The sequence below is a fragment of the Hyperolius riggenbachi genome, chromosome 7, assembly GCF_040937935.1.
Source record: "Hyperolius riggenbachi isolate aHypRig1 chromosome 7, aHypRig1.pri, whole genome shotgun sequence".
NCBI lineage: Eukaryota > Metazoa > Chordata > Amphibia > Anura > Hyperoliidae > Hyperolius > Hyperolius riggenbachi.
In genome coordinates, this window is record NC_090652.1 from 88139067 (window position 1) to 88163138 (window position 24072).

Genomic DNA, 24072 nt, shown 5'->3' on the forward strand with positions numbered 1-24072 from the left:
GCTCCCAGGTGCTGTGCTGTGTATAGCCTCAGCCTCTGATTGGAGATCCTGACACACTTAGGGACTGTCTACAAACCTTTGTATGACTCCTTATCAGCGGCTAAGCAAACTTAGTCGTTTGAACAATTGTGGAAAGGGCAGAGAGCTTTTTCTCTCTGCACCCTTAGTTGTCAAGTTCTTTGGACAGGCAAAAGAAAATGTTTTCCCCCTGGACTGCAAGAAGATTTACAGCTTTTCTAGACAGCTCTGCGCTCCAGGGGGTGTCAGGAAGGTCTGCATGACAGACGAAAGATAGTGCTGCTATCGAATGACATTCAGAATCTACATTATACCAGCAAGCACCCCCCTCAGAACTTGCAGCTCTAGTCAAGAGTCTGATAAGTGGCTTTCATGGTAGGATCCCCATGGCAGGATCACAGAATCCCCTGGGCCCCATACACCAACCCTTCCACTCATGGTCTATCAGTGGCCCTGGCTGGTGTCACTCCTCCTTAGAAATAATATATTCTCATTATTTTAAGTACCCATCAATACCTCCAGGCACAGGTGGCGTCAATAGGGTTAAACTGTGCTCTTGTCAATGGAAACGAGGTCCAATGGGGACCTTGTAACTGTGCCATAGTACTTTGTGGCAGAGGTATACTGATGAAGTCATTGAGCTTTGGTCTGATACAGTTTTGGAATTGAAGGACTTTGTTCAGTGTATGATTATAAATTCTAGTTTAGATTTAAAGTATACATGACCTAAGGCAAAGCTACCTAAGGTAAGCACAGAGGCATGTATATGCTGGTTCCGCATACCACTGTGGATTGTCCGTTTCTCTCCTTGTACCCCCCAGTCTCTGTAATCACTACTTGAAAAATCTGACTGTTGGCTAAAGTCATATGTTCTACTAGCTACGATGATGTTCCATCCAAGCTTAAAGTCTCACTCCTATCAGGCCGCTAATCACAAGTTCAGCACCTCCAGTTAGTTACCACAATTCCATTGGCACACTGACACCTTCATCACACCTTTATCACTCCTCCAGTTAGGCTAACCATGAAGAATTAAAGGGTACCTGATCCAGGAAATGGAACTAAAAAAAAAGTAATATTTGTTGCTCTTACGAGTATGTGCAAGCACTTACATGTGTTTATCCCTTCTGTTCTCCACTATGATGTCTTTTAATATCTTACTGCTGGGAAGTGCAGCTCTTTGAAGCTCTGGAAGAGCTTGCGGCCATACACAAGCAAAAATGCACTGGGCATGTACAAGTGCAAGAACTGTGCATTAGACCTGGGCCTGCAAGCGCCCAAGAAACGTGCATGCAAGAATAAGCATGTTTGCACTAAGCATGCCCTAGTTAACAAACCGTGCATTTGCACTGGGCCTGCAAGAATTCACAAAATGCGTATGTCCACTAAGAGGAATCACTCTTACATGTAGGAAAGAAGACATGCATGAGCGGTTTCTATCACTGGGCATGCACAGTTTGTGAACTCAAGTATGCAAAGAGAAAGTGCACGCCTCTAAGGCTGTAAGTATTCCTGTGAGGTGCCAGATTGTAAAAGGTGATGTAAGGGTAAAGAGAATGTGTGTGTGTGTATGTGTATGTGTGTGATGGGGGGAGTGTCTGAGGCCTGGTTCACATTAGCGGTGGCCGTCCGGAATCGCCGTGCCGGAGCCGGACCGCTTTCAGAACGGACGGAACGGACGCACGGCATGGCAATGAAAGCCTATGCGTCCGTTCACATGCGTCCGTTCTGCCGGGACTCCGGCGTCCGTTTTAACATGCGCTATTTTTTGGTCCGGCTCCTCCGGCAGCCGTATCCGGAGCGGAGCCGGACTGCACCATCCGGCCAATACAAAGCAATGAGAGCCGGAGAGCGCACAACACACTGGCTGCAAAAACCGGACGTTCTACCCCACTTCCTATGCATTTTGGATGGGGACCACATGGGCCCAGCGAAGAGTGGGGCAGCAGCGATTTCATGCTGGAGCTCTTTTTGCCAGCAACATGTCTGCTGAAGGAGGCGAACAACAGAGAGAATTCCCAGGTTTACGAGTAACAACAGAGAGAATTCCCAGGTTTACGAGTAAATGCCTGGATCCATGGTCCCAACTGCAGTCTCTGTATCCACGGATGGTCTCCACACGTCCACCTGTCTCCAACAATGACCCCAGACCCTTCTGCTGACCTCCCAGACCCCAGGTAATTAAAAGGATGTTATCTCCTTAAGAAACCGGATCCGGACCGCAACCGTGTTCACACCGCACGGAAACCGGATGCAAACGGACCGGATCCGGATAGGAACCGTACGGATCAGGTCCGGTCCGGATACGGTGCGGTCCGGACATCCGGTGCGGTTTTTACTAAACCGCAAGTGTGAACCGGGCCTAAGGCTAAAAACATTAAAGGCAGAGGATCTGCGGTACAGCCAGGCACCTGCCTGGTATTGTTTAAAAGGAAATAAATAGGAAAGCCTCCATATCCCTCTCACTTCAGGTTCCCTTTAAGTACTTACAAGTTTTCATAGGCGCAATAACGATTATTTTATTTTTTAATTTTACAATACATTATTAGTTCAAAGACACAAGTCCATTCACACTAGTCCTTAGGCCCAGGCCACATTGGCATTAAAAAATGGACCGTTAGCAGATTGGAACGGTTCCAAGCGGATGCTAATGGACCCAATGTTAACCTATTGATCCATTCACATTAGTTCCTTTGAACAATTTGCTGGACGGACCGCAAGTTTGGATCTGCTGTCATTTTTCCAGATTGATGGATTCGTCGCATTGACTGCACGCTAGCGGAATGGAGCATAAGAGATGGAAAACTGACGATTTCACGGATCAGTCTTTACACGGATCAGTTTTCCATCCGTGCTAGTGTGAACAGGGCCTTAGGTCATAATTTGAGGTCTAAATATAAAATTTAACACAAAGTGACCATTTTTTTAGCAGGTACGATTATTTAATTAAAACAATTTTTGCATCACATCATAAAAAGAGACAATATAATGGAAAAGAGGACCAGAGGGATTTGCTTCCAAAATAATCCACTGTGAGCTCTGCAGCTGCTGTGCTGCGGTCTTTGAGAGATGACAGCACAGACCAAAGTTGAAAAAAAAAAAAAGACATAGTGCTATTGTTCAGTGAACAATTCTAGTTTTGTGCAAAGAGACACATTAGTGAGCGTGCTGAAAACATCAATCCTGTGCACTTTTACTGTTTAAATTCACCATAATCATAAATCCATGGTGTCATCTCACAAAGAAAGTGAGAAATTTGAAGTGAAATAACCCTTCAGGCTCTTTTCCTCGAGCAGCGTTTTGTGATGTGGTTCCGATCGCTATCAGAACGTAAAACCCTAAATGTAAACCGCCCAAGGATGTGTCCATTAGTGTGATGAGTTTGTGACGCGATTTTTCCAAATCGCAGTCGTCGTGCCTGCTGCATTTGTCGTGCCCTTGAGCTCCCACACAAAGTATAGAAGTGCAGGAAATTGAATTACAATTGCACCGCTATTTGATTTTTATTTATTTTTTTGCGACTCAGCAAATCAAAATATTTTCAGGCCCGTTTTTTTTCCCTCTATCAGAAATTGTAAATGACAACCGCAGCAGAAAATAGCAGAAACGTGATCAAATTATTTGGGCTTCAAAAAAAAAAATGCTTTCAATTGTAATAAATTTCCATTTTTTGAATAAAATTCGTATCACATTGAACACCTCTGTTAGACTGCCACCTCAAAAAGGACCTTGTTATCTTATCTCCACTGTGGTTGTCATCTGCTACTTATGCTGGGAACACACGATGCAATTTCCTGTCCGATAGACGGGAATCAGGTGATTATTTCCGACATGTCCGATCTGTTTCCGATCCCTTTATTGATCGGAAGCAGTTTGGACACATACACACAATGCAATTTCCTGTCTGATCACCCCTCGATCGGACGGGAAATTGCATTGTGTGTTCCAGCATCAGGTTGTAATGTAATCAGTATTCCCAGCAGGTTGGAAAGTGCTGCACATTGTTCAAAGATCTTTTTTTCCACTGAGCTCAGTGTGCAGTTTGACGTATTTCTGAGGCCGGCATCACACTGCAGATTGGCGTGCGGTGAACAGGCCTTCGGGGATTACCGCATTAGTACGCGACGCTAAAACTCTATGGGCCATCGATGTGCTGCTAGCAGACCTAGATTTTACATCCTGTCAGATAGATCAAATCGATTGAAATTGGCCGCAAATCGATCGATAGAATCGATTTCTGATCGATCGATTCTATAGAAATCGATCAGTGTATGGTCCCCTTTACTGACTTCCAGTCCAGCACAGATTGCTGCAGGAGTCGCACGATAATGTAGGTATAAACACGCATTAGATAGGGCACTTCTGGCGCAGCGCACCGTAACGTGGGGAGTGTGAACAACCCCATAGACTATCATCAGGCTGCGATGGGATGCAGTAAACCGCACTGCCCTAGTGTGAAAGGGCCCTAAAGCTACACACACACATGATTTAAGTTGGCTAAAGTGGCTGATAACGACCACCTCACCCGATAGTCAGACGTGAGTACAGTAGCCTCCAACTACCGACCCCAACCACCAAGTGATTCCCCAGATAGATCAAATCCCCTGAGTGACAGCCGATTGTATTGTGTGCTCCCCTGCCCGCTGTTTGACGTCACGCACGCACCCCTTCCGCCCCTCCCACATAGCTGCAGAGAGTATTATCAGCTATACCAGTGATCTGCAAACTTGGCTCTTCAGCTGCAACAACAAGTCCCACGATGCATTTGCCATTATGAATCATGACTGTGGCTGTCAGACTCCCGCAATGCATTGTGGGACTTGTAGTTCCTTAAAGGGAACCTAAACCCTAGGGAAAAAAAATGAGTTTCACTAACCTGGGGCTTTTACCAGCCCCCTGCAGCCATCCTGTGCCCTCGACGTCACTCCTGGATCCTCTGGTGCCCCGCCGGCAGCTAGTTTCGTTTTTGCTGACTTGGAGTCGGCGGGCTGCCACACGTATCATTACATGTGTTACCACGGTAACAGGACACTATAGCGGGTGTCAACACGTACAAAGATAGGTGTTGACACCCGCTATAGTGTCCTGTTACCACGGTAACGCATGCGTTGCGGTAACACATGCGTTGCGGCCCGCCGACTCAGATTCAGCAAAAACGGAACTAGCTGCCGGAAGGGGACCAGAGGATCCAGGAGTGACGTCGAGGGCACAGGATGGCTGCAGGGGGCTGGTAAAAGCTCCAGGTAAGTGAAACTCATTTTTTCCCCTGAGTTTTAGGTTCCCTTTAACAGTTGGAGAGCCAACTTTGCAGATCACTGAGCTATACAGCCAACTATGCATGTCAGCATCAGCCCAGCGATGTTGCCCCGAAGGATCAGGTTCTGATCCCCAACAGGCAGCATCTATCACGGGTTTGTACGCACCTTAACCAGCTGAGCGGTCTGGACGAGCTCAGCTCGTCCAACACCGCCAGCGGCTGCCGCTCAGGCCCTGCTGGGCCGATTTTAATGAAATAAAAAGCAGCACACGCAGCCGGCACTTTGCCAGCCGCGTGTGCTGCCTGATCGCCGCCGCTCTGCGGCGATTCGCCGCGAGCAGCGGCGAAAGAGGGTCCCCCCGGCCGCCTGAGCCCAGCGTAGCCGGAACAAAAAGTTCCGGCCAGCGCTAAGGGCTGGATCGGAGGCGGCTGACGTCACGACGTCGGCTGACGTCGATGACGTCACTCCGCTCGTCGCTATGGCGACGATATAAGCAAAACAAGGAAGGCCGCTCATTGCGGCCTTCCTTGTTTATTCTGGGCGCCGGAGGCGATCGGAAGATCGCCTCCGGAGCGCCCTCTAGTGGGCTTTCATGCAGCCAACTTTCAGTTGGCTGCATGAAATAGTTTTTTTTTTATTTAAAAAAAACCCTCCCGCAGCCACCCTGGCGATTTAATCAGAACGCCAGGGTGGTTAAAAGCTGAGTGCTTGTCGCCCAAAGGGATATAGACTCGACCTCTCGGGCAGCAGTTCAGAAGCCAAGCGATGTACGGATGCCTTGCTTTGCTATAACAGAGCGACGCATCTGTTGCTATGGGGAGGAAGGATGAATGGCTTCCAGGGGGAGAAGTAAGTAGGGAAACCATGAACTCTGCCAGAAATTGTCATTAAAAGATCTGACATGCTGGAACAAAAGGTGCCATCTGCAGGTGTTGGGGGAAACCAGTGCATAGGCAAGATTCTTGTCTTAGGCAGCCCCCGATTGGCTGGCCACCTCTGCTAGGAAGAATCTAGCTTGTGTATGAGGCTAAAGCCCTGTACAGTCTGAAGAAGTAAGCTACATACACACGTTAGATGACACTAGACCAGAAAAGTTAATAAAGCTAATAAAATATTGGGATGCATTAAAAGGGAAATAAAAACTCGAGATGCTAGCATAATATTGCCCGTGTTTAAGTCTCTAGTAAGGCCACATCTGGAATATGAAATTCAGTTCTGGGCAGAGCAGGGACAAGGTCCTCCAGCACCCAAGGCTGAAACACCAAAGTGCGCCCCTCCATCCCTCCCACCTCAGCTGTCACACACGGATTTCTATTAGACTAAGAGGGCCACAGGGCCCACAACCTCCCCAACACCTTAATATCTAGTTATCTGGCTTGCAGTCACTGCTATGTATCCCCTTTTCTTATTTCTTTCTGCTTCATACACAATTAGGAATGACAGCTGAATGAATTGTGCGCCCCCTCCTACACTGCGCCCTGAGGCTGGAGCCTCTCCAGCCTATGCCTCGGCCCGGCCCTGGTTCTGGGCACCACATTACAGGAAAGACATTGCAGTTTTAGAGCAGGTGCAGATGAGCAACAAAATTGATAAGAGGGATAGAAGGTCTCACTTACCAAGAAAGGTTAGATAGGATCTAATTAACTAATTAAGGAATAGAGGGGATCTAATTAACATGTATAAATACATCAGAGGGCAATATAAAAGCTTTGTGGATGAGCTTTTTGTCCCTAGGCCTTCACAAAGGACTAGAGGACATGATCTGTGTATGGAGGAAAATGTTTTAGTCATTTATTTAGGAAAGGGTTCTTTACAGTAAGAGTGATTAAGATGTGGAATGCATTGCCACAGGAAGTAGTTATGGCAAATTCTATATCTGCATTTAAAGGGGGCTTAGAGGCTTTCTTTGCATTTCAAAGACATCCATGGATAAAATTACTAGGTAATAATGCCTAGTGGTGTTGATCCAGGGATTTTATCTGATTGCTATCTGGAGTCGGGAAGGAATTTCTTCCCTTTTGGGGCTAATTGGACCATGCCTTGTAAGTGTTTTTCGCCTTCCTCTGGATCAACAGGGATACAGTGGGTTGCAAAAGTATTCGGCCCCCTTGAAGTTTTCCACATTTTGTCACATTACTGCCACAAACCTGAATCAATTTTATTGGAATTCCACATGAAAGAGCAATACAAAGTGGTGTACACGTGAGAAGTGGAACGAAAATCATACATGATCCCAAACATTTTTTTTTACAAATAAATAACTGCAAAGTGGTGTGTGCATAATTATTCGTCCCCCTTTGATCTGAGTGCAGTCAGTTGCCCATAGACATTGCCTGATGAGTGCTAATGACTAAATAGAGTGCACCTGTGTGTAATCTAATGTCAGTACAAATACAGCTGCTCTGTGAGGGCCTCAGAGGTTGTCTAAGAGAATATTGGGAGCAACAACACCGTGAAGTCCAAAGAACACACAAGACAGATCAGGGATCAAGTTATTGAGAAATTTAAAGCAGGCTTAGGCTACAAAAAAGATTTCCAAAGCCTTGAACATCCAAAGGAGCACTGTTCAAGCGATCATTCAGAAATGGAAGGAGTATGGCACAACTGTAAACCTACCAAGACAAGGCCGTCCTCCTAAACTCACAGGCCGAAAAAGGTAGGCACTGATCAGAAATGCAGTCAAGAGGCCCATGGTGACTCTGGACGAGCTGCAGAGATCTACAGCTCAGGTGGGAGACTCTGTCCATAGGACAACTATTAGTCATGCACTGTACAAAGTTGGCCTTTATGGAAGAGTGGAAAGAAGAAAGCCATTGTTAACAGAAAGCATAAGAAGTCCCGTTTGCAGTTTGCCACAAGCCATGTGGGGGACACAGCAAACATGTGGAAGAAGGTGCTCTGGTCAGATGAGACCAAAATGGAACTTTTGGGCCAAAATGCAAAACGCTATGTGTGGCAGAAAAATAACACTGCACATCACTCTGAACACACCATCCCCACTGTCAAATAAGGTGGTGGCAGCATCATGCTCGGGGTGTGCATCTCTTCAGCAGGGACAGGGAAGCTGGTCAGAGTTTATGGGAAGATGGATGGAGCCAAATACAGGGCAAACTTGGAAGAAAAGCTCTTGGAGACTGCAAAAGACTTGAGACTGGGGTGGAGGTTCACCTTCCAGCAGGACAATGACCCTAAACATAAAGCCAGGGCAACAATGGAATGGTTTAAAACAAAACATACCTATGTGTTAGAATGGCCAATTCAAAGTCCAGATCTAAATCCAATCGAGAATCTGTGGCAAGATCTGAAAACTGCTGTTCACAAACGCAGTCCATCTAATCTGACTGAGCTGGAGCAGTTTTGCAAAGAAGAATGGACAAGGATTTTAGTCTCTAGATGTGCAAAGCTGGTAGAGACATTTCCCTAAAAGACTGGCAGCTGTAATTGCAGCAAAAGGTGGTTCTACAAAGTATTGACTCAGGGGGCCGAATAATTACGCACACCCCACTTTGCAGTTATTTATTTGTAAAAAATGTTTGGAATGATGTCTGATTTTCGATCCACTTCTCACATTTACACCACTTTGTATTGGTCTTTCACGTGGAATTCCAATAAAATTGATGCATGTTTGTGGCAGTAATGTGACAAAATCTGGAAAACTTCAAGGGGGCCAAATACTTTTGCAACCCACTGTATGTGAGGGAGCAGGCTGATGTTGTACTTTGTTCTCTGGTTGAACTCGTTGGACGTATGTCTTTTTTCAACCCAAATAACTATGTAAGTGGAACGTTAAAGATCACCTCGGCAGATAATTCATTGTGTGTACAAGAGTCCACTGATGTCACAAAAAGATCTGGCAAGCCGGATGTGCCCCTTCTGTCATCCCTTCTTTCCCCTTCAAAGCAACATACTCACTGCTACAATGCAGATTAGCAATGAATCTGTACAGCACTCAGCCCCGAATTATCCCCCGAGGGGCCAATCCCCGATCCCTGTGGACGACAGTAATTGTGCTCGTGTACGCAACTTAAAGGGAATGTCCGAGGAAGAAATAAAAAAAAATCTACTTACCCGGGGCTTACTCCAGCCCCTCAGCCATCCTGTGCCCTCGCCACAGCTCTGCTTCCCGCTGTTGGCCCGGGGTGCCCTCTGGTGCAAGATGCGGTGGCGCTAACATAATCTGGAGTGTACTGCGCAGGCACAGTAGTTCTGCGCCTTGGCAGTAGAATCCTGATGACGTCAGCACAACCAATAGCGGCTCTCGCACAAGCACAGTGGATGCCGACCTGCCGAAGTCGGCATCTTGCACTGGAGGGCACCCCGGGACACCGGCGGTAAACGGAGCTGCGGCGAAGGCACAGGACGGCTGACAGGGGTTGGAGGAAGACCCAGGTAAGTAGATTTTTCTATTTATTTCTTCCTCGGACGCCAAATGAAGAGATTGTTTATTATTGTTTCAGAAGAGGCCTTATTTACATTACTTCCATAACATCTGCCAGGTATAAAGGGGGAGAAAGAGGTGCCCAGGGTATGATAAAACTATGTTAAAAGCTACTAAAGTGAAAAAGGTTTGAGGTGGCTTACCTCAATGATGACACATTTAAATAATTTGTAACATACTTTAATATGCAATTGGCAATGCGTTTTGTGGGTCTTAGCCCACTTCCTCAGGCCGAATGAAAATCAAGCCAGTGTTTGAGGCGTCTCTGTGTTTTTGTTTTCTCCAGGGTCCCTGCCCCCCTTTTTCACCCTTCCTACGCATGAGCCAGATATGCATACATTAAATGCTAGAATATCTGGTTCATTCAGTTATCCTATTCAAATCATATTCACTACTCAAACCTATCCTCTTGTTATGTGACCCCTGGCATTGGGGTCCTCAGGTCATGAGGGTCACATAGGGGAAAGAGGGTGTGAATGTAAGGGAGGGAGGGGCACAATGTTTAGCCAGGAGTGCCCATGATTTGTAGTTATGGCCCTGGTGCTCGGATCTCAGTTTCTTTGTATTCAATGAAATATCCACTTCCATTAGGAATTGTTTTTTTTTTTTTTTTTTTTTTTAACTTCCAAATCAAAATCTGTTTAATGATACTGTAGGTTCTATTACTTCAAAGCAGACATACAGCCTACACTTGGGTGTTTTCCCAGATTACAGAGGTCTTGCAATACCTCACGCAGGCCTTTATTGCTGATGATGTTATCTGGTGATACACCTGTCTTGTGACAAGTAGGACATGCATGCTCTTCAGATTCCAGCAGGGAATTGCGGATACCTATGACAGAGAAAACATTGGAATTAGAATGTGCAGGAAAAACATATATGGATCTAACAATCAGTAAGTGGGCTGCAATAATGACCGTAAAGGTTACCCGAGGTGACATGTGACATGATGAGATAGACATGGGTATGCACAGTGCCTAGCACACAAATAACTATGCTGTGTTCCTTTATTTTTATTTCTCTGCCTGAAAGAGTTAAACATCAGGTATGTAAGTGGCTGACTCAGTGTGACCCTCACTGTAAGGCCCCATTCATACTTGCGTTTTGGCATGCAAACGGACCGGATCCGGATCGGAACCGTACAGTTCCTATCCGGATCCGAACAGGGCAGTTTGCATCAAGCATGCATTAGGCTGCCATCCGGATCCGTGTGGTAAAAACAGCGAAATAAAATAAAAAAAATGTTGGGGCCAGCAGAAGGTGCACCTGGTGCACCTGTAGAATCAGGTCCTCCGCTGTTTAGGCCTCACCTCCTCCTCCGACATACTGCCACAGCTCCAGCACGTAAGGTCACTGCTGCTCCACTGCTGCCCATGTGTCCCCATCCGAAATGGCTGCTAGAATACGCATAGGAAGTGGGGTAGAACGTCAGGTGTTTGTATTCTGTGTGTTCTGTGCTTTCCGTTCCCCATAGGTTTCTATTTCCGGATGGTGCAGTCAGGCTCCGGTCCGGGTGCGTGAGCCGGATGAGCTGGACCCAAAAAATAGCGCATGTTGGAAAAGTGTCCCGCGTCCGGATCTGATCCGGCTCCGTTCTGTACGGAACATACGCGTGTGAACGTCCGCATAGACTTTGCATTGCTATGTGGAACGTACGTTCCGTTTGTACAGTATACGGTCCGGATCCGATCGGGCGGATCCGGACAGGGAACGCTAATGTGAAACGGGCCTAAGAGGCAGAGGACCAACAGGAAAGCCAGGCAACTGTTTTTTTCTAGAAGGGAAATAAATATGGCAGCCTCCATATCCCTCTCTCTTCAGTTTATTGGTAGGTGAACAGAGGCGACAGAAGGATAAAAGTACATAAAATTTTAAAAAAATTGCTGGGAGGAAGTGGTGGACTCGCCTCTGTTAAAGCAGACACCAAGGACTGTAAATATATAGATATACACATTTATTGAAAATACCCCAATCTTTGGGTATTTTATGTACTTTTATCCTTCTGGCGCCTCTGTTCACCTACCAATATATTTGAGTCCACCCCAGGTGGAGGGGTGATCTACCCCCTTTCTTCCTATCTACAGAGAGTGACTTCTTAATCCTGAGTGAGGACAGGTCTAATCTCCTCACCTGCCTAATGAGTGGTTACCTAGGTGGTAACCCCTGTTTGTGAGTATTACCATCTCACTGTTTCATTTATCCAATCAATTTTGACATACTACACCATATTGGGCTCTCGATTTCTCTTCAACTTTTCTTTCTCTCTCTTCAGTTGTCCTTTAGAGGACACCCAAGGCGAAAATAAACGAATGAAATAAACAATTGTGTCTATCCTCCTTCTCCTAAAAATGACTTTCTAAGATATTCCAGTTTTATTTTATATTTAAATCTACTTTTTACGTTTTTACTGTTTTTATTGTTTTTGCTCAATGACACATTCATTGAAGTACGCCAGAGCTAAAATCTATGAACTATTGACCCTTTTTATCTCTTTCCTGTTCTCAGAAGCCATTTTCTGCTAGGAAAGAGTTTTATAGTTGGAATTTCTTATCAGTGAGGATCACACTGTAGTCTGACCCAGTCCTGACAAGAACTGCCACTTACATAACTGATGTTTAACTCTATCAGGCAGAGAAAGAAAAAAAGGAACATAGCATAGTTATTTATATCATAGGCACCATACATAAAAATGTCTATCTCATCATGTCACATGTCACCTCGGGTATCCGTTAATGTGGACCTGAACTCTTACACAGGACAGAAGGAAAATGTAGAGAAATGCACCCTGAATGTATTTAGAGAGTTTAGCCCGTTTAATTCCCCCTCATTTGTGACTAATCACTAGTTGTTATTTGATCCTCCCCTGTGCCACATGACTGCCTATGGCAGATAGGCAGATAAGGCCATTTGAAAGCACAGGATGTAAACAATATGTCTGCTTCCATGGATCAGGAAGTAGAAACTGTGCAAATGTATTTTAGGATTTGTATCAGCTGTAACAAATACATGTTTTTTGTTTAAAGGTTATTATGGTGTTGTGCATCTTTTAAAGCAGAGAGGAGTTCTGAGTTCAGGTCCACTTTAACCTGTAGTACGCATTACTATGTTCTGTTATGACCCAGAAGAGGATAGTAAACTTATGCCATGTAAGGGCTGCGACCCACTAGAGCAATGTTGGCAGTGTTTTTGGATCGGCATTAATCGCTATTGATTTCCAAAAACGCTTTACCAATGAAAAGTGAGTGGTGGTGAAGCGTTTGCAATTAGGGCTAATCTCAATCGCAGGACATGCAGCACTTTGGGCACTGTGATTTTGAAGCGATTTAGGGGCCAAATCTTTGTCCCTGCGAATAACGTTTTACATACTCACATCTCGATATTTGGCTTCCTGTCCTCTCTGCTTAACATAGAAGATGACTGCAGAATGTAACTAAAGCAATAATGTAGGTGTAGCATTTCAGTCTGATCACCTGGAAAGCTGTACATTACAGCTGCCTGAGATACACTTGGGACCCTGAGCAGGTGATGAAAACTAAATTTACACTTACCTGGGGCTTCCTCCAGCCCACCATAGGCCATGAGGTCCCCCTGGGCGTTCTCCTGGCTACTTCCCTGGTCCCGCCTCTGATTGCAGGATGACTACGGCATGAAGTCGTCTGGTCTGCTTCCCGCTTCCATGTATAGCGCCATTACGCCGGCCAGCTACGCATCATCACGCCGGCCAGGGTGAGAGTCCTGCTCAGTCGCACTTCAATCTTACAGAACCAAGCATGCGCAGGACTCTCACGCCGGCCAGCGTGATGGCGCTATACATAGAAGTAGGAAGCGACCTGACGACTTCATGCTGAAATTGTCCTGTAACCGGAGCCGGGACCAGGGAAGAAGCCAGGAGCCGGACACCGGGGGACCTTGCAGCCTATGGTAGGTGGGAGAAAGCCCCAGGCAGTGTAAATTTTATTACCTGCTCAGCGTCCCTTTAAGGCCAGTTTCACACTGTTAACCAACGTTTTCATTGCGCTGCAATGCCAGGGTCGCACCACAACAACAAAATCCAGCATTAGGGGAGCATGGCAGCATTGCAAGCAGAAGGTAAAGCTCTATAATGCTTAAACATATATGCGTCAACATAGACTCACATGACTTCCGGTTCTGTGCACGTCACCGTGCAAGATGTCTATCAAAGCAGTGATGCGATCGCGGTGGTCGAGCGTCATTTCCGCCGCGGCACATCACAGCGCACAGGCATGAAAGGCCCCATAGACTTTCATCAGCATAGCTTTGGCCCGCGGTGAAACAGGCCAACGCAGCACACCAGTGTGAAAGGGGCCTAAAACTTAATTACCGTACTACTTACTACAGATATACAAAAAGGTAGCAGCGATACTTACATTCATCACAATAGCTGTTTCCACAGCAAGGAATGACAGCTGCATCAGTCATAATATTCTTACATATCATACATAGCAGCATGTCAGGGATAGGCTCTTTCTCTTCTGGAGAGGGTGACTGGTCACCGGGTAGGAAAGGGGGGTTTTCCCTCTTGCCTTTGGCATATGCCTTGCTGGAAAACAAGAGGTAGATGTAATTCATTGTGCCATGGCTGTAATCTTCAGATGTCGCTGGAGAGGAGAGCAATACTTACGCACTGATAATCGGCACGGCATATTTCCCTGAGTTGGTGAGCATGGCTCCCTTTGTATTAGGGTCTGTCACCTCTATCATGAAACTGCAAGGGATCCCTGTGCTCTTTTTAATCTTGTTTGCAGATTTCAAACTTTTTTCCTGGGAAGGAAAAACATTCAGTATCAATAAGCAGCCTATCTTTCCCTGGTAGTAAAGGTAGCCATGCACTTATCGATTTTTCAGTTTCACTCTTATCGAATCTGATAGAAATCAATATCTCAACATGTCTGAGCGCTCATAATTTTGACTAAAAATTGATTGTAACCTTTGATCGGACAGGTCGGAAAATCTCTGATGATTAGGGCAGGATTGGCGGTAGATCAACGGCCTATACTGTTACACTGTATCGAACAGTCTATGAGCTGTGTGTGGTGGCAATCGATGTCTATCAGATCAGATTCCAATCATAGAGGAATCATGATTTTACTACATCAAGTGCCAATCTATCATTGTGTGGCTGGCTTAACTGTTATTGTGGGGAAGTGGTAGGGCCGGGCCAACGCTCTAGCCCGAGTACAGTAGGTAAGTGTGAGCTCCACCAAAGTCATGCCAAAGGGTCGCTGTCGTCATCATCAGCAGCTTCACTGACAGAGCAGGACTGGAGTGATGGTCATGTCTAGAACTCATGGAGCAGAATGTGATTTGTTTGATCAGCTGATATTTTTGCAAAGCTGTGGTTTGTTGTGATCACACCTCGCTTTAGCATGTTATCTACTTTTTAAGTTTTTACTGCTTTATTGCTTTTGCTCAATGACACATTCATTGAAGTATGCTAGAGCTAAAATCTATGAACTATTGACCCATCTTATCTCTTTCCTGCTCTCGGAAGCCATTTTCTGCTAGGAAAGTGTTTTATAGTTGTAATTTCTTATCAGTGAGGATCACACTGTAGTCTGACCCAGTCCTGACTAAGACAGGAACTGTCACTTGCATACCTGATGTTTAACTGTTTCAGGCAGAGAAAGAAAAAATGAACATAGCATAGTTACGGTATTTTTATGATAGGCACTGTCCATACACATGTCTATCTCATCATGTCACATGCCACCTCGGGTATCCTTTAACCTGTAGCATCTTGCTTTAGCATGTTATCATAACTAGCAAATCAGAGACTTACATATCTATCACCTGACCAAACTGATCACATGCTTCTCCATGAGTTCTCCTAGAAATGACCATCACTAAGCAGTAGCTGTCCGATACTGAAAAGTGGCATTTTTGAGCAATATTTTGCATAAAGTGTATTAAGGGATACCAGAGCCATATAAACCTAGAGAAACAGGGTAGCAGGCATATAGTGTCACCTGACCTGATGCCTACTGACCCCCCTGCCCCCCCCCCCCCCCCCCCCCCAGCGTTCACCTCTCTGCCTCCGCATCCTACCTACAGTGGGATGCGAAAGTTTGGGCAACGTTGTTAATTGTCATGCTTTTCATGTATAAATCGTTGGTTGTTACAATAAAAAAGGTCAGTTAAATATATCACATAGGAGACACACAGTGATATTTAAGAAGTGAAATGAAGTTTATTGCATTTACAGAAAGTGCGCAATAATTGTTTAAATAAAATTAGGCAGGTGCATAAATTTGGGCACCACAAAAAAAGTAATGAAATCAGTATTTAGTAGATCCTCCTTTTGCAGAAATTACAGCCTCTAAACGCTTCCTGTAGGTTCCAATGAGAGTCTGGATTCTGGTTGAAGGTGTTTTGGACCATTCCTCTTTACAAAACATATCTAGTTCATTCAGGTTTGATGGCTTCTGAGCATTGACAGCTCTCTCTAAATCACACCACAGATTTTCAATTATATTCAGGTCTGGGGACTGAGATGGCCATTCCAGAATGTTGTACTTGTTCCTCTGCATGTATGCCTTAGTGGATTTTGAGTAGTGTTTAGGGTCGTTGTCTTGTTGAAAGATGCAGTGAAATATTGCTTGCTTGGCGGTTAAAAAAAATGTTATTTCCCATAATGCAATGAGTTTCACAGACAGCAAACTGTCAGGACCATGGTCATGACATCACACTATGGGAGGGGTTTCACCACAATATCGGCCACACAGACCCCCCTGGTGAACTATTTGAGAAAAGGTAATTATTTCTCATGGGAAAGGGGGTATCAGCTACTGATTGGAATGAAATTCAATCCTTGGTTAAAGTTCCTCTTTAAAGAGACACTCAAAAACAAAAATAAATTATGATATAATGATTTGTATATGTAGTACAGCTAATAAATAAAACATTATGAGCAGAGACATAAGTCTAATATTGTTTCCAGTACAGGAAGAGTTAAGAAACTCCAGTTGTTATTTATGCCATTGAGCTCCACCACTGTCTGTGTCAAAGTCGCAGAGAGCTCGATTGGATTCAGATCTGGACTTTGACTGGGCCATTCTAACACATGGATATGTTTTGTTTTAAACCATTCCATTGTTGCCCTGGCTTTATGTTTTGGGTCATTGTCCTGCTGGAAGGTGAACCTCCGCCCCAGTCTCAAGTCTTTTGCAGACTCCAAGAGGTTTTCTTCCAAGATTGCCCTGTATTTGGCTCCATCCATCTTCCCATAAACTCTGACCAGCTTCCCTGTCCCTGCTGAAGAGATGCACCCCCCGAGCATGATGCTGCCACCACATTTGACAGTGGGGATGGTGTGTTCAGAGTGATGTGCAGTGTTAGTTTTCTGCCACACATAGCGTTTTGCATATTGGCCAAAAAGTTCAATTTTGGTCTCATCTGACCAGAGCACATTCTTCCACATGTTTGCTGTGTCCTCCACATGGCTTGTGGCAAACTGCAAATGGGACTTCTTATGCTTTTCTGTTAACAATGGCTTTCTTCTTGCCACTCTTCCATAAAGGCCAATTTTGTGCAGTGCACAACTAATAGTTGTCCTACAGATTCCCCCCACCTGAGCTGTAGATCTCTGCAACTCGTCCAGAGTCACCATGGGCCTCTTGACTGCATTTCTGATCAGCACTCTCCTTGTTCGGCCTGTGAGTTTAGGTGGACGGCCTTGTCTTGGTAGGTTTACAGTTGTGCCATACTCCTTCCATATCTGAATGATCACTTGAACAGTGCTCCGTGGGATGTTCAAGGCTTTGGAAATCTTTTTGTAGCCTAAGCCTGCTTTAAATTTCTCAATAACTTGATCCCTGACCTGTCTGGTGTGTTCTTTGGACTTCATGGTGTTGTTGCTCCAAATATTCTCTTAGACAACCTCTGAGGCTGTCACAGAGCAGCTGTATTTGTACTGACATTAGATTACACAAAGGTGCACTCTATTTAGTCATTAGCACTCATCAGGCAATGTCTATGGGCAACTGACTGACCAAAGGGGGCTGAATAATTACGCACACTCCACTTTGCAGTTATTTATTTGTAAAAAATGTTTGGAATCATGTATGATTTTCGTTCCACTTCTCACGTGTACACCACTTTGTATTGGTCTTTCATGTGGAATTCCAATAAAATTAATTCATGTTTGTAGCAGTAATATGACTTAGTGTTGTCCGGATCATGAACGATTCGGATCTTTGATCCGAATCTATTTTATGAGTCGATCATCCGAATCATCAAAATGAGTGATTCGGATCGCAAAAGGGGCGGGGCCAGGAGCGACACGCCCCCTCTCAGCGGGCAGCGGGGTCTTGGAAGCAGAGCTGAGATGGATCGCTCTGTTGGAAGGGAGGCAGCCTTGCAGGGAGACAGGTAGATGAGAGAGAGGGGACATGGGTGCCACTGCCAGATATGTGTAGAGCACACATACTGGCTATAATGTACTGCCCATTACAGGCTGTCTGTTCGTAGTTGTGCACAGTGATCACATTGGAAGCTTTTGGCTCAGCACAGCTCAGTAACTTTGCAGACAGTGTGATTGCAGCGCAATATGATCCTCCTGCACTGCACTAAACAGCTGCACTTATCTTCTGGGAATGCTTTGGGGAATGCTTTCTTTCACTGTGCGACCTTTTCTTTCAAAGTGTACAGATGAACATATAGGTGAAATATATGTGAAGCATATGACTTCAGCATGTGGGTATTACGTGCAAACATTTCTGCTCTCTGCTCGTCCCTCCTCCCTTCTCTGTCCACTCCCTGCCCTCTGTCCATCTTCTCCCCTTCTCTGTGTGTCCACCCCCTCCCCTTCTCCTGTCCACAGACCTGTCCTGCTGTTCATTTCACCCCGAATGCTTCCGGTAGTAAAATGATCCGAGATTCGAATCAAAGATCCGGATCTCTTCAATGATCCGATTCGAATCATCCGGATCATTGAAAAGATCCGAACTTCCCATCTCTAATATGACTACATATGGAAAACTTCAAGGGGGCCGAATACTTTTGCAAACCACTGTATAATTCTGAGTAGTGTGTAAACTGCAAATATTAGAGAATGATGCAACGTTATAAAACCCCCCCGATATAACTGAAAATAAAAATAAGAGAATATTTTCTTTGCTACTAATGTTCTAGTAATTATCCGTACTATGGGCAGCACGGTGGCGTAGTGGTTAGCTCTCTCGCCTTGCAGCGCTGGGTCCCTGGTTCGAATCCCAGCCAGGGCACTATCTGCAAAGAGTTTGTATGTTCTCTCCGTGTCTGCGTGGGTTTTCTTCCGGGCACTCCGGTTTCCTCCCACATTCCAAAAACATACAGATAAGTTAATTGGCTCCCACTAAAAAAAATTGGCCCTACACTACAGTACTTACACTACATAATATAGACATATGGCAATGGTAGGGATTAGATTGTGAGCTCCTTTGAGGGACAGTTAGTGACAAGACAATATATATATATACACTGTACAGCGCTGCGTAATATGTCGGCACTATATAAATACATAATAATAATACTACACAACCAATTCATTATATAATATTTTTTTTTTTTTGCTCAGTGTCTCTTTAAGCTTGTGGTTAGGCTGCATACTAAAATCAAGTCGTCATTGGCAGCTTTTCATCCAAACGGATGTGTCGTGCCTCAGATCCTCACTAACCTCTTTTGTAGGACAATCCTTAACGTAATGACCGGGCAAGAAACATCCAAAGCAACTATCGTTCAGCCGTGCAGATTCAAGCAACGTTTTTATATTTCTGCTCGAGAAAGGAAACTGTAATGTGAAATGCTGTTCTGTCTGCTTAGAATTGAGAAAAACTCTGGCTGTGAGTGTCACTTACTTGTCAGGGTTGTGCACACAGGCAGACTGCAGCATCATTGCTTTGATTTTATCTTCTTCTGGAGCATTGGCATCAGCCAGGTTGGCTGTCTGCTGAACGGGCGATTGGTTAAAGGTTACCTGTCACTAAAATCACACTCCACCAAAATCAATAAATCAACTCTATACATTTAATCAATTAATCTCTTCTGTGGCATAATGTAAAGCTCAATTCAAACCAAGTTTGAATATGGTAAATTATCAATGCAATCTTGCTGGTAAATGTAAAATTATAAGTATTACGTTTGGAACTGGATTTTCTGATTCAAAAACCCAAGCTTTTCTAAGTGCTTTTCCAGAGCAGTTTTGTAACTTACTCCCTGACGCAAGTCAGGAAGTGAACTCTTTGACCCGGAAAAGAATAAATACAATGTATTTATTCTTAGAAGCGTGAACACAATCGCAGCACAAAGCGATTTTGTGAGCATTTGCGTTTTTCCTATACCTTTCATTGAGGCCAAATTGCCCCAAAAATGGTACAGGCACCGCTTTGCTGCACGCACAGCACATGAACCGCGCTGATATGAACCTCGTCATAGAGATTCATTGCACAAGCGTTTTGTGGGCGATTTTAAAAAAATCGCCTGCTCTTGAAAAAAGGCCAAAAACACACTTAGGGCTTGATTCACAAAGCCGTGCTAACTGTTAGCACGCCTGTGAAAACCCCCTTAGCACGTCTAAACAAGCTTTTCATGCGCAAAACCTTACACGCGCAAAACTTTATGCGCGCACTGCACAGAGCGCAGGGCGCTCCGCGTGAAGTGCCCATTAAAGCCTGTGGGACTTAGCGCGCGCATAGGACTTTGCACGCGCAAAACTTTGCGTGCGTAAACTTAGCGCGCGGTCTGATTGAGAAATGTGGTGCTAACCTACTTAGCACCCTGGTTAGCACGTCTAAAGACTTTAGACGTGCTAAGTAGGTTAGCACTGCATTGTGAATCAAGCCCCTAGTGTGAACAAGCCCTGAAACATGTGAATACTGCGACACATCCAGGGAATACTTTAGTAAACTGATAGTTATCAAAGACAACCAGAGTCCATCAATATGCTTGATTCTGTGGGATACTGAGGCAGGTGTCACACTTGTCTGTCAGTCTTTTTCTGCACGCCTTTCCTGCACACCATGTGTGTTTGTATGCAGAAAAATGTGTGCGTTTTTTGCATACAGATATTGATAGAGAAAACGTTCAGTTTGCAGAATTATTCTGCAGGATGTAAGTTTCTGTATGTAAAAACGAAATCAAGTGTGAACAAGATCATTGATTAATATGGGTTCTCGGTCTAAATGCATTTTTTTGTGCAGAAAAAAATACACGAAAACAGACAAGTGTGACCCCTGCCTGAGGCAAGAGTCACAATGTGAGGAAACACAAGCATTTTACTGTGATGTAAAATCGCATGCAAAAACGTAACTAATGCTTTCCTATGGACCGCGTGCACCGTGTACAATTCCTACAGCCGACCATCAGCTTGCTGTCAGCGGCCATTATCCACAGATTCCTGCCTGAACAGTAATTTGTAAATATATATATTTACCTCAGCAAGCTGGATGAGAGAAATAAGAGAAGTGTCATCGGTCTGTCAACAGAAAACAAAATAAACATATTTAAAATCAAGCAACAAGAAATCTATTAAAAAAAAGGCGACACTCTAGAGCAGGGATGAGGAACTCTATTCCTTGAGGGCCGAGGTCCTCACACATGGGAATGGGACATTTTCCTGGTCATGGCATAAGTGTCTATCATCAAAGAAAGAGGCGACAGGATATTTTAGGATTGGTACAGAACGCCATTCTCTCCTTTGCAGAAGAGGCCTTTTTGAATCAGATAGCTGCTTTAGGGGATGTGGGTCAGCTGGCGATTAGGCTCATTGCTGGTGGTTTTGCTCCCCTGTACTACAGTTTTGGGGTGAGTGCTTTTACTCAATGGTCTTGGAAACTCTGGTTCCTATGGATCGATGGTCAGCTCTGTTCGGCAAAAAGGTTCCCTTCCTTCATAGACAGCAGAACGCTCTGTAAGTACAGTTCTGTAATGCGGCTAAAGCTATCACAGCCAAGGAATGGAGGTCTTCCTTATTACTCACCATAACCTTAAAGTGTACCAGAGACGACATGTGACATACTGAGATAGACATGTGCATATACAGTGGCAAGCATACTGACACTTATGCTGTGCTCCTTTTCTTTTTTTCCCTGCATGAAAGAGCTTATAATTAGCTATAAAACTGACAGTTTTCCCCAGTCAGGACTCAGTCGGCTCACTGATAACAAATTACAGCTATAAAACACTTTCCTAAGCAGAGACCTGGACTTTTTACTGTGAGAGTAAAATATAAAAAGGTCAATAGTTCATGTATTTTCACTCTGGGACTCCTGAGACACTACAGTTGAGCAGAGACTATGAAACATTAAGGGCCCTTTTCCACTAGCAATCGCTAGCGTTCACGCTGAACGCTAGCGATTGCTGAATCGCAATTACCGCCGATTCCCCGACGTTCGCGGCCGCGATTTTGCTATGCTATGCACTGCATAGCAAAATCGCGGCAAAAGTCGCTCCGCGGCGCGATCAAGTAAAAAACGAATCGCGGTAGTGGAAATTACCTACCGCGATTCCTATGTTAAAAAGCAAACCGTAGCGATTGTAAAATCGCTAGCGGTTTGCGTTTTTGCGATTCAGCCAGCGCAAACGCGCTGGTGGAAAAGGGCCCTAAATCTGCTTTGTAAATGTGCATACATAAAATAACAACTTGAGATATCTAAAAGAGTCATTTTTAGGAGTATAAGGACAGCTCCAATTGTTTATCTCATTAGTTTATTTTCATCTCTGGTGCACTTCAACCCATAAATAAATTAGTTGTATTGGCTAGAAAATAATCACCTTCTCCCTTACCCTTCAGGATGAGCGGTTTGAGAAGTGCTGGTCCCCTTGGGCTGCCTGGCAATAATCTGGCTAATTGCCTCTTCCGGTTCTACCCCATATTTGTGATTTGTATTTGCTCTTGGTGGCTACTCCTTGCTTTTACCTTTACCCACTTCCAACTACGCATTTCGTGCATAATCTATACCTGTTTACATTTATTTGATGTTTCTTCATTGTATGCAAGCAGATGTGTGTTATCGTAGTTTCTTTATATCAAGTGAACCTTAATTGACATAAAAAAAGTTTAACTTACATGTGTCTTCTACTGGCCCCCTGCAGACATCCTGTGCCTGCGCTGGGAAAAAACAAACCTCCGGTCCCCCTGCTCGGCTCAGTTTCGTTTTCGCCAACTGACCAGTAGGAGGGCCATTGCGCCTGCATGGCCCTGGCTTCCCGTGTCCTCACTCATTCTCACTGTAAAAGAGATATTGGTTCGCACCCTTGTGAGAAAAAGGTGAGTGTGCTAGGGTCAAAAAATTATATACAATGCTGTATAGAGAGAACAGAGGCCCTGGATCAAGCACCACTTAAAACTCCATTATGACAATTAACACATGATCTTTATTACACATGATCAGTCGCAAAGGAAATCACCTAACAATAACTCTAAAAACCATAATAAAACATCCCATAAAATCTCCATGCTGATTAATATTGCTTGCCATATCAATGTATCATTAATGTAGAAAAAACAGGACAGCAGCTTCTGGGTAGAAGCCGCTGTCTGTAAGAACCCGGGTTCAGTATTGCAATGCTATAACTTATATGAGACAATTTTGTAGTGCTATAACTTTAAGAGACACACCTCATGATAAAACTAGTGGTGAACATTAGCAAGAAAATATATATATATATAACTATTACCAACAACATATATAAAAATGGTCCACTCTGTGGACAAAGTGCCATATAGTGCAAAAATACCTGAAATGATGAAATTACATATATCACACAAACATGAATAAATGTGCAAATAGCTCCTAATAGGATATGACAGTACAAGTTATTACAATGCCATATTGGAAGATATCCTCATCTTGGCCAGAAATACAGGTACGATCTCTAAGAAAGAATTTGAGTTTTTGTTTGTAAAGGAACCCATTGTGCCAACTTTTTATTTACTTCCCAAGATTCACAAGAACCCTGTATGTCCGCCTGGTAGACCAATTGTCTCCGGGATTGGTAGTCTAACAGCACCATCATGCGAATTTATCGATTTTTTCCTCCAGCACCATGTCACTAGCTTGGACTCCTATTTGAGGGACAGCACCGATTTATTGAAAATATTGGATGGTCTGACGGTTCCAACAGACACACTTATGGTATGTCTTGATGTCGAATCCCTTTATACCAATATCACGCATAAGTGGGCAGTGAAAGCAGTCAAGTACTTTCTAGAAATGGAGGATAGCCAACAGGGAGACCTGCAGCAGTTCATCTTACAACTTATGGATTTTGTATTAGGCCACAACTACTTCATTTTTAATAATAAATATTACAAACAGATTTGTGGAGTAGCTATGGGCGCCAAATGTGCGCCGTCCGTGG

General features: G+C 44.5%; 1 protein-coding gene across 9 annotated transcripts in view; it reads right to left on the reverse strand.

The window, feature by feature from the left end:
* Positions 1 to 24072, reverse strand: part of LOC137524433 (E3 ubiquitin-protein ligase RBBP6-like) — an 87150-nt gene that overhangs the window by 38981 nt on the left and 24097 nt on the right. For 4 of the 9 annotated variants that reach the window (XR_011022685.1, XM_068244277.1, XM_068244273.1 and 1 more), the window contains 6 exons: positions 21143 to 21184; positions 19569 to 19660; positions 19388 to 19484; positions 14357 to 14496; positions 14103 to 14275; positions 10443 to 10546 (listed from right to left, as the gene is read on the reverse strand). Coding sequence is in view for 8 of the 9 variants with exons in the window: in XM_068244277.1 (XP_068100378.1) it covers positions 10443 to 10546; positions 14103 to 14275; positions 14357 to 14496; positions 19388 to 19484; positions 19569 to 19660; positions 21143 to 21184 (648 nt within the window). In the remaining variant the exon portion in view is untranslated. The remainder of the gene's footprint in view (positions 1 to 10442; positions 10547 to 14102; positions 14276 to 14356; positions 14497 to 19387; positions 19485 to 19568; positions 19661 to 21142; positions 21185 to 24072) is intronic. The other 5 variants (XM_068244278.1, XM_068244275.1, XM_068244281.1 and 2 more) reach the window with 3 other exon arrangements.